This window comes from Anser cygnoides, chromosome 16 (assembly GCF_040182565.1).
Source record: "Anser cygnoides isolate HZ-2024a breed goose chromosome 16, Taihu_goose_T2T_genome, whole genome shotgun sequence".
Taxonomy (NCBI): domain Eukaryota; kingdom Metazoa; phylum Chordata; class Aves; order Anseriformes; family Anatidae; genus Anser; species Anser cygnoides.
In genome coordinates, this window is record NC_089888.1 from 1,929,813 (window position 1) to 1,940,466 (window position 10,654).

The 10,654-nt window shown below is 65.4% G+C and overlaps 1 protein-coding gene across 1 annotated transcript; it reads left to right on the forward strand.

Moving 5' to 3' along the window:
- Positions 1-1,527: 1,527 nt before the first annotated feature.
- C16H20orf204 (chromosome 16 C20orf204 homolog) lies at positions 1,528-6,395 on the forward strand. Its single transcript, XM_048074686.2, has 5 exons — positions 1,528-1,661; positions 4,901-5,035; positions 5,170-5,232; positions 5,340-5,492; positions 6,128-6,395. The coding sequence occupies exons 1-5, from the start codon at positions 1,659-1,661 to the stop codon at positions 6,257-6,259; spliced, it is 486 nt and encodes a 161-aa protein (XP_047930643.2). The 5' UTR covers positions 1,528-1,658; the 3' UTR covers positions 6,260-6,395.
- The last annotated feature ends 4,259 nt before the right edge of the window (positions 6,396-10,654 follow it).

Genomic DNA, 10,654 nt, shown 5'->3' on the forward strand with positions numbered 1-10,654 from the left:
TGCAGGTTAGTTCCAGCTTCTGTGGCACTGAAGCACAGTGAAGTGCTTGGGAAAGCCGCGTGCGAGGTGGCATTTTAATTCCTCGGCCCTGTGGTGCCCTCCTCTTGGTGTCTGTGGAGGTGAGATGGGGAGGATGGTTGGAACCACAGTGGCGTGGCTCTTGCTGGAGAAACTCCTGAGCTGTGAAGTGCTTGGAGCATCTCCCTGAAGTTAAACACCTTGTGTGCTGGTCAGGATCAGTGCACTTTCCCTGCCCCTTTCAGGTGGCAGCATTGTATTTAAGGATTTCTTGGGCAGAGGGTACCCAAGTGCCCAGGAACAGAAAAGGCAAGGGAGGGACTTGCAGGGTTGATTCTTGTGGCTGGTGAGAGGAGAGGTGGCTTTCCTGGGATGGGCTGGAAGCCCTGGGCCAGGGGACCTGCACCTGCACCGCTGTGCAGCACCCAACTCCTTTTACCACCTGCTCCTTGCGTCTGCAGCCTTCCCTGTTCTGCGGCCTGGGGTTTTTAGAATTTCTTTTTCAAAAAAAGAAAAAAAACAAAAGAGGGATCATCCATCTTAGAGCCTTTTAGCGTTTGGAGATGGCTTTGTGTTTTCAAATGGATTATGGCACCTACGAAATTTAACTATATATAGAGCTCCGTAAAGAAGTTATATGGGTCCTGTCTTCAGCGGTATGCTCTTGTATATGCTGTGGTTCCCACGTTGCCTGATGGAACATTTGCCTGCTCAGATGCCTCCTGCTCGCACTTGCCAAGCTGAGAAAAGTCGGATTCTTCAGCTCTTTGTTTTATCTCACGCTAGCGGAGTCTCGCGTGTGAGGCTGTCTCTCAGCGCATCCTGCGTGAAAGCGGCGGCGAGTCAGGGCTTTGTTTTCCCCGCCTGGGCTTGTGTGCTAAGGGCGATGCGCCACTAAAACTCGGGGCCGGGGGGGGAGCAGGAGGATTTGGTTTGGCTGAGAGCAGGGGAATGCTGCGTGCGTGCGGGTATTTGAGCGGTGTCCCGCCGCCTTCTCCAGGGACGGTCACTTCGGCCGCCTGCGGTGTGCAGCCACAGGTGCTACCCAGGGCTAGCAGCAGCCTGTGGATTTAGAATGATGATCATTAAGGAAATGCTAATTATGCTGACGGTGGCCTCTGTTCCTGGGCTTCAGCGGATTCCCGCAGCGCTGCCCTGCTCCCGCGCGGGGCCGCGTCTCCCTCCCGGCCTCCGCGGGGCTGAGCCCACGCAGCGCTTTCTCTGCGAGCCCCGTTCGGGCCCTTCAAGGAAGAGGGAGCCTCTTGTACCCTGACCCTACAGGCACGGCTTCTCGGCACGAGCAGGACGCTTGGCTTGCCGCCGCCAGCTCCTCTCGGAGCCCGCAGCTCGCTCCTTTCCTTCCCCGGCTTCTGCGCTCGCCCAGCGGCTCCCGCTCGCAGCGGGGCTGGTTGGGGGCTCCGTCCTGCGGGGTCCCGGGCGATGCTGCGGGGAGACAGCGGGCAGCCGGGGCTGGGCCCAGCGGTGTCTCCCCCACCCCCCCCGCCTTATGGGGCCGGGCCCGTCCCCTCCCACCGCGGCCCCGCGCGTGGAGCCAAGTTCAAACCGCGAGCCCCAGCGCGGCGGCGGAGCGGGACGCAGCGGGGGGCCGGGCTGGGGGCCCCCAGTGCCTGCGCGGCTCCATGGTGAGTGTGCTGGGGCTGGGGGAGATGGACCCGGAGCCCCCCGCACCAGTGGGGTTGGGGTGGGGGAGCTGTCGGGATGGGGTAGGTTGGGTCTTGGGTTGGGATGGGGTTTGGGAAGGGTCGGGACGCGGTTGGTGTTGGTCTGCCCAGGACAGGGCTTGGAGCAGTGGGGCTAGGGAGCACGATGGGGCTCGGACCGGTCGGGGTGGGGGTGGTCTGGCCCCAAGGGGGCTCAGAGCAGTCAGGATGGGACCAGGGTCAGGATAGGACCTGGATCTGGTGGGGATGGAGGTCAGAGCTGGTGGGGAAGGGGCTGGTCTGGCCGGGAGGGCGTGGAAGTGCTTGGGAGGGCTGGGCCGGGGCTTGGACGCGGGGACGGACGCGGGGACGGACGCGTCGCTGGTCCCAAAAGTGTCACTGGTCCTGAGGCGTAGGGTGGCCGCTCTGCTCCTGCCCGGTGCTGTGGTCTGTTATGGACCCTGGGCTGTATCAGAGCCCCTTTGGAGAGGAGGGTGCAGGGGATAGGGACCGGGACCACCTGGCTGGGGGGGGCCTGGGGACCCCAGCGCCTGCGCCTTGCAGCTCGGGTGGCCGAGCCTAGCGCGGTGCCACCGGGAGCTGCTCTATCGCTAGAGGTGATTTCCCTTATCTCCTGGTATTTGTCGGAGGATTAGAGCCGGGGAAGGGATTAGCTTTCCTTGCCAGGTGCCTGACACCGTGCAGCCCCGCAGCCGTGCTCCCCGGCTCCTTTTTCCCTGCCAGCCGGAGGGGACGAGCCCGACCCCGGGGCAGCCAGCGCCGTGCCCAGCCCGACCCTCCTGCCGCGGGCACGGGGGCGAGGGGAGGTGGGATGACCCCAGACCGGCAGCACACCTCATTTCCCTCATCCTGGAACTTTCCCCCATCCTGGAGGAGGGGAGCAGAGCACAGATTTGGGTTCGTGGGCTTCATCTCCCCCCCCCAGTCCCTCTCCGGTCCCCCTGCTCTGTATGGGGGCGGTGGAAGCACCCGCGGCGCCCTCCTGGCTCCTGCCCCAGCCCCTCGCTGAGGTTTTCAGCCGCTGGCCGCGCTTCCTCCCGTGCTAGGGGCTGAGATGCCGGTGCCATCGGCTGCCTGGAAATGCTGCAGATGGTGTGCTTGCTCCTGGAATTCGGTCCCAGTTGTTCAATAAGGCACTTCAGGGAAGTCGTTCCCGGCTTAGTGCTCGGAGTAAAACTGCGTGGCCTTGCCTTCCTGGCGGCACAGGCTTCCTGAGAGCAACCCTTAGACTTTGGTCGGGGTGTCCCTGGGGAAGCAGCCTTCTCCTTTGCGCCCCCGAGGAATTGTGCTCCTGGTTCTTGTGCTGAATCATCTCCGGGCAAAATCTCTCGGCCAGCTTTGCAGCGCGGAGCGGCTCTTCCCCTGCCCTTCCCGGCTCCCAGGGATGGAGCCCAGCACCAGGATCCTGCGAGGTGTGCATCGGTTGTGAGCGCTGAAGGAGCCCGGTGGGATTTGTACTGGTTGCGTGTGGATTTGCTGGTATCCTCGTGTGTGTGTGTCCGCTCCAGGGTGGTGCCCCTGGGTTCACAGCCTGGCATCGTGCTGGGTTTGCAGCAGGGCGCTGAGCTCCCCGTCCTGCTGAGCCGCGGGAGCAGGAGGGTGGGGACAGGTTTCCTCGCCCTTTGGAGCCAGGGACAGCCCTTTATCGAGCGGGGAGCAGACGCAGGCTTTGCAAACAAACCCCCAGGTTTCCACCACGGGGCAGGACGGGTGGCATCTGCCTGGGCTTGGGCTTCAGCGAGGGAACCGGCTGGTGCTCCTGAGCCAGATCCAAGCCCAAGAACCAGACATTTGGGATGGCAGCAAACCCACCGAGGTGTGAGCTGCGCCTTGGGGCAGAGAGCTCAGAGATCCAGAAAGGAGGAGGGTGGGGGGGGGAAAGCCCTGACCCGCAGACGAAATCCCCCCATGGCTGGAAGCCACCTGGTCAGCTGCAGGGAGCCGTGAGCTTGGGAGCCGCCGGCCCTTTCCTTCTTGTGCACGCTCTGCCTGAGCACAGCAGCTGTTTTTGAAAGGTGCTGAGCTGCTTTCTGCTTGCCCAGACCTGATGCTTGGAGCTGGGGGGGGGGGGGGGGGGGGGGGGGGTGGGTGGAAAGGTGGAAGGAGTTGGACTTTCGCTGCGAACAGGAGCTGATAGAAACCCCCTGGTGCCAGCCTGGGGCCCGGTGCCGTGCCATCTCGCAGCGGCGTGCAGGGGAGGAGAGCACGTGGGCTTCTTTCCCGGCAGCTGCGGCGTGCGTGGGGCTTCCCATCCTCTTCCCATCCTCACCCCGCTGCCGGGGGACTGCTCAAATATCCCCGGTCCCGGTCACCTGAGGCTGCGCTGGCTTCTCTCCAAAGCGCCTCAACTCACTCGTCCCTCGGAGGGTCCGGGCACCCCCGCCCAGTGCTGCCAAGCTTCTCCCCGCCGGGCTCAGATGTCAGCCTTTGGGTTTCCCCGCTCCGCCGGGGCTGGCTCGGGGCTGCCGGGAAGCCTCGGGGCTGGGAGGCTGCGGGGATGTGCTGGCGAGAGCAGGCGGCTGCGCCGCTGCTGGCCGGGGCTCATAGCGGGGCACCCAAGGCAGGGACGAGACGGGGCCGTGTGGGGGCTTGGAGAAATGCCGAGCAGCCGTCCCGGGGCAGGACGGCCGCGTCCTTGCTCTGGGGTTTGTGGAATTGCAGGGGGCATCTTCCCAAGGGGGGGCTGAAGCTGTTTGCTCAGAGCTGCGCTAGGGCAGCAGGCAGCTGCACGCCTCCTGCTCCTCTCCAAAGGGCAGAGCGGGTCTCTGGCAGCTCCCTTCGATCTTTGGTGCTTGAGGGCCTGGATTTGGGGACCTGGGGAGAGCCCCCGGGGTCCCCAGTGGGGCAGCCGGGCATGAGGACAGACCCTACGGATGCACAGAGCTCCCCTGCCCCATCTCTGTGCCGAGCGCCTGGCTGCTGGCACCGGGGGGGGGGTGGCTCAGCATCCACCCAGGGCAGCGCTGCTCGGACTGGGCTGGAACTGGAACAGTCCCATGGGGGCTTTGCCCTGGAGGGGACAGCTCTGCCGGGGGGGGGGGTTTCCACCCCTGGGACACAGCTGCTGCCCCTTCTCCTGCATCCACAGGGGCAGCTCTGCCTGATGCCCGTGGCGAGGAGCTGAAAGCAGAGCCCCGACCCTCCCCGCATCCCTCCCTGTGTCCCAACCCCCGGCTGACGCTGAGCCCTTCCCTGCACAGATTCTCCCCAGGGCCCTTTCCTGCGCTGTGCTGCTGCTCCTGCTCGTCGCCGTGCTGGGCCGGGGCAAGAGGTGCAGCATCGCCAAAATCCTGCGGCAGTACCGCGCCGTCATCTTCCACGAGATCCAGAACCTGGTGAGCAGGGGCCGCCCGGTGCGCCCGGGGGTGCTGGCGAGCTGGATGCGGCCCCTTTTCAAGCCCTTTTAAAAGCGCTTTAGGGTGCCTGGCGCCCTCGTTGTTTTATTTCCCTCGTTATTTTATTTCTCCAGAAAAACCTGAGCGGCTCAGCGGAGAGGAGCAGCCGGGCAGGGCTGGCTTGCCGTTCGGACAAGGTGAGCACCCAGGGCTGGGGATTTGTGCGGGCTGAGTCCCCCGAGGAGCTGTCGAGCCCCCTCCCCGCCCGGGGCTGCTCTCCCCTCTCCCCCCCCCCCCCCCCCAGGACCAGAAGATCCTGCTGGCCATCTACAACATCAGCATGTCCCTGCGGGACGTGGCGGGCGGCACCCTGCGTGGCCCCGAGGAGGTGGCGGTGCGGAAGGTGGCCAGGAACACCGAGTTCGTGCTCAGGGAGAACTGCAGGAAAATCGGCAAGGTGGGAGCCCTGCCCCTTCCCAGTCTCCCCAGTAGCTCCCAGTTCCCTGGCTGCACATGGGGAGTCACGACGAGAGCCGTTCTGCTCTCACGCCCAGCTGCTCGTGGGCAAGAACTGGGATTTCTCCCCAGGGCGCCAGCCTGGGTGTCCCCGGGGCTCCTCTGGGGAACTGCTGGGGAAACCCCAGCCTGGAGGCTCTCCTGCCCAAACAACTCGTTAACCAAACAACTCATTAACCAATTAATCAGCGGGGAAGCCCCGGGATGGCACAGTGCAGCTGGGGGCATCTCCCTGCCATTGTGGGGATATCAGCTGGGGTTAACCCTTCCTGGATGCGGTCTGGGGATGCTGGAAAACCACCTTTTGCCGTGCACGTGGATGTGCTAAGGGGTGTCCGGGGTGGGTGCTGCAGGCTGGGGGGGGGGGGGTCCCTAGCTCCACCCTAGGGACCTGTGCCCATGGGGCACGTCCTCACTGTGGCTGTGGGTGGCTTGGGCAGCCTGCAGCTCCAAACCTCCCGTGCGTGGGGTTTGTGTCCTCTCCTGGGGCTCAGGGGCCTGGCGGTGGCCGCCGTCCCCGTGTCTAACGGCTGCCTGGTGGGGATGTTTCTCGCCCCCTTGGCACCCCAACAGCAGAGCCCACCCCGTGCCCCGGCACAGCCCCGCCGCAGGAGGAAGCAGCTGAAGGAGATCGCGAGGAAGGCGCAGCGGCTGGCGACGTGCTGGGAGAAGCTCTACGCCCTGCACGTGCCCCAGCGGGGCTCCTAGGCTGCCTCGGGGACCTCCCCTCACCTCGTCCCCGCGGCCAGGGGGACCGCAGAGGCGCGCGCTCTGGTTTCGCGGCTGACGGCGCCTTGTTTCGGGACCTGGGGGAAATTCAACCCCGAAGCCGGCTGAGGGGGTACCAGGGGGTGCCCGAATTTAATTCGTCCTCTTGTTTCAAGCGGTGCCCCAGGGACTGGCCCCGCTGCACAGGGTGGGTGCTGTAGGGTGGCTGCAGCAGCCAGCTGGGCAACCCCAGGCTGGGGGGAAGAAGAAGGGGAAGCACAGAAAAAAAGAGGAGAGAGAAACGTGGATTTCTGTGATGCTCCTCACCCTGCATCACCTGCTGCTTTTTTGGGGAACAATGGTTGCTTTTCTGGACCCAAAGAGGACAAACCGGGCCACGGGGCTGAGGCTTCTGCTGGCACTGGACTTCTATGCACCCACAGGTGGCTGAGGGTGCCCAGGGTGCCTGCAGGGTGCCAGCGTGAGCCGCTGCCCTGGCACGATGCAGACAAACACTGAACCCCCCCCCCCCCCCAGGCATGCTCAGAGCCTCGGTGCAGCTCTGGCTGCTTGGAGCCAGAGGTTTGGCCTCCGAGCTGAGCCCCAGGGCTGGGGGGAACCCAGCACCACCGGCGTTGAGCCCAGCCCCAAGGGCCCCGCTTCCAAACCGTGGGAAGCCAGAAATAAATCCTCTCCTTCCCTCGCAGCCCCCCCCCCTGCCCCGGCTGCTTTCTCTGGTGCCTTGCCTTGTGTGTGTGGGGGGGTCACGGTGCTCCTGGGGGACCCCTCGGGGCCCCATCCTGCCCCTCCTTTGGCTCGGTGGGGGTGCTCGGGGGCGGTGCTGTGCGCCCTGCCTCAGTTTCCCCATCCCCGCTCCCGGCTGCGGCGCGGACACGAGGTGGCAGCAGCGGGCTGCGGGTCGCGGCCCCACGACCATCCCCCGGCCCCAAAACGCTTCGGGTCCCCCCCCATTTGGGTCCCCCCCCCGGTGTCCCCCCCGGGGCTGCGGGTGGCCCGGCCGGGGGGGGGCCCCTCCGTGCGCACGGCAGGGGATGGGGGCGCTTTGCTGGGGGCTTCGCGGGGGGCTGCAAGCGGTTCTGTGCCACGGGGGGAGGCAGGGAAGGGAAAACTGGGGAGAGAAGGGGGGGGTCTGGGGGCTGTGCCCCCTGCCCTGCCTCTGGGATTGGAGCGGAGCCGGGGGGCTGCGTTGCTGGGGGGGCGGGAGAGGGGTCCCCCCCGGCACGCCGCTGCCCCTGGTTTAACGGGAAAGGAGCGGGATTTTGCTTTGGGGGCGCGAATCGGGCCTTGCTTTAGTGGGGGTCAGGCCGGGTGTTGGGCAGGATCCGGCCCTGGGAGGTGCTGTCCCAGCCTGGCATGAGACAGGGTGACGCCAGCCCTGCTTTTCTCCACCGCAGCGCCGGTGCCACGCTCCTCCCCGGCCGGGTGCTGGCCTGGGCCCCTTCCTCCCAGCCCCATCCTCCTCCTCGGGTGGTCCCCGGGGTGCTCGGGGAAGGGACTCACGCAGAGCCCCCCAGCTCGCTGCGCCCAAGCGCTGCCTTGTTTCGCCCGTGCCCTTTCTGCTGCCTCCCTGGGCGGCTTTGCGCTGGGATTTTCTTTTTTATTTTTCCCCTCTTATCCCCCCCCCCTTCCTTGTTTTCCTAAACAAAAGATCAAATGCGGACAGTGGTTTTAATCAGGTTAAAGGGAGGAAAGAGAATAAATAACGATAATAATTAAAAAAAAAAAAACACACAACCCAACCACCCCCACGTGTAACAACACCCCGCCAAACCTCCCAAAATAACCCTGCGCCCCCTGCTCCGCGCGGGTGCCCACCAGCGTGACTCACAGACCCCCTGAACGAGCGATTTTCCTGGTTTTTTTCTTTCTTTTCTTTTTTTTTTTTCGGATGATGGGTTGCAGCCGGGGCTGGGACCGCTGTTTTTTTCCCCGAGGATGGGGTTGGGGGGTCCTGCTGGGGGCGTTGCTGCCGCCCCGGCCGTGCCGTGCCGCGGGAACGCGGCACGGCACGGCCGGGGCGACAGCAACGCCCGTGCCCTGTTGCAAACAGGACCACGTCTTGGGTGATTCACTGCCATTTCTGCCTCAAGACTGGAGCAAAGGGACCCCCCCCTCCCCGATCTGTCAGCACGTTCCCAGATAAAACGGAGCCGTAACCAGCCCCTTTCCTAGCAGCGAGGAGCTGGTGCTGGAAATCACCCCCGGGGTACCCGGACCCAGCTGCAGGGGATGGGTGCGGCTGCTCTGGCTGCTTCTGCAGGTTGGGGAAGGGGGGTTTGTGCCCGCTGCTGGTGGTTTTGCATCGTTTTCCTGGCTTGGGGTGGTGGCAGGAGGTGAGCAGCGGTGCCTCCGGCCGTGGCAGCACGTGCAGGGGGTGTTTGGGGTGTTTGCGAGCTTGCCGCGCTCGCCGGCGGCGGGGGGAGAGGGAGCCCGGTGCGGCGGCAGGAATGAGTGCATGGAAAGGAAGGAAAGAGTGAAGGAAGAGGCTAAAGGGAGGGAGGGGAAAAGCGAGGTCGAAGCTTCGGTGGAATCACAGCAAAACAGCCGGAAAAAGGAAACGGGCCTGAAAAGTCAAATAAAAATAGCAGCGAGGCAAACCCAAGTGTGCAGCACATGGGAGTGAGCGCATTTCCTTCGAGGGCAGCACCACACGCTCCCGGCTGCTCCGGGGGGGCTGCTCTGATGTGGCTCCAGCAGCCGCCACCGAGCTGCCTCCCTCCTTCCCTCCCTCCCTCCTTCCCTCCCGGCCTCCCTCCGGCCTCCGCGGCCGCCCCGCGCGGTGCCAGGCGCTGGGCATCCTGTCGGCACCGCGCCAGCCCCCGCCTCGCTCGGGGCAGGCGGGCGCACGGCGAGAGCCCGGCGCACATCCCCACAGCCTCCCCCCAGATCTGGGATGCAAGAAAAGGGTGCACAGCCCTTTGCTTGCACCCCAATTTGGGGGGGGGGGGGGGGAGCTGCGCCCCGTGCCGTGAGGATGCACGCGTGGGTTTTGCCGCGTCCTCGCACGCGCGTGCCACGCTCCCGCCCGCCGTGCCGCAGGTGTGTGCGTGCCCGGGGCTGCCGGCTGTGATCGCCTTGCCAGATGCGTCCGACCGCCCCACAAACAGCGCGGCCGCGGCTTCCTCCCTTCGCCTCTTGTTTTGCAATCACCGCCCGGGGAATCGGGGTCAGGGCGCGGGGCCGCGGGGCCGGGGTGCTCCTTGATCCCGGAGCAGCGCGCTGCGGCCCGGACCTGGCCGTGGGCTGAGCTGGGAGAGGGGAAAAAAAAAAAAAACCAAAAACCAGCATCACCCAGGACAAGGGGAAAAAAAAACCAGCATCACCCAGGACACAGCATCACCCAGGATGGTGGCTGTTGTGCTCCTGCAGAGCTGATGGGGGGGGGACGCTTTTCGCCCCTGCCCCTTCGCAGTGCCACGTCCCACCAAAATGTGGCTGTCCCTGGGATGGAGCAGAGCCGTCCTCGTCCTAGCACCAGCAGCTGCCTCGCTGGCCATCAGGAAAGCCGTGCCCTGTTTCGGTCCTTGTCTGCACCACGGCCCAGGCTGGGGCTCGGGGGGCCGAGGCTGGGGGGTGCTGGCCCCTCGCAGCCCCCGAGCGCGGGCACAGAGCGAGCGCTGGGGGCACTGGCACACGCAGCCTGTGTCTGACTAAGAAGAACAGCGTTTTGTTCTCTCCCATCTCCCTGCAGCATCGTAAAGCTGTTGAAAGCCCAGATTTACGGTGTGATAAACGCTAGGGGCTCTGGTTAATATTTTACTGCTCCATCCTTTGGAGAGCGGCTGTTTTGGAGGAGCAGGGAGAGCTGGGCTCGGGGCGGCACACCCAGCGGCATCTCTGCCCGGCTCCAGCTGGAGGACGGCCGGTCCCGGGGGACGGGGACAGCCGGGATTGGGGCCGCACGGAGCCGTGCCACGGCCCAGGTGGGTCCCGGCTCCCCCGGCCATGGGATGCCAAGATCCTGAGCTCAGGTCCCATGTGGAGGCTGTGGGCTGGAGGCGCGGGACATCGGTGGGACATGCGGTGCTGTGACGAGCAGCACGGTGAGCCCTCGGGGGAGCAACACAGTGCTGGAAACACTGACAAACAACACTGGGGTCCCGCAGCGGGGAAGGGCAGCCCCCCCCCCCCCCCCCCCAACCCCAGCTTCCCAGCCTCTTGCTGGTTTCGGAGGCATCTGCCGACCAGATTGTGCCACTGCGTGCCCGTGCGAGGACGTGCCACCAAGCAGCGGGGTGTGCCCAGGCCCAGCTCCGGATGCTCCCCTCCCCGCGCCCCCCCAGCCCGTGGCCCCACTGCCAGCTCCCCGGCACGCTGCTGCAGCCCCACGGGTGCTGGGGCCGTGCTGGTGGAGCAGCACCCGCGGTGCTGAGC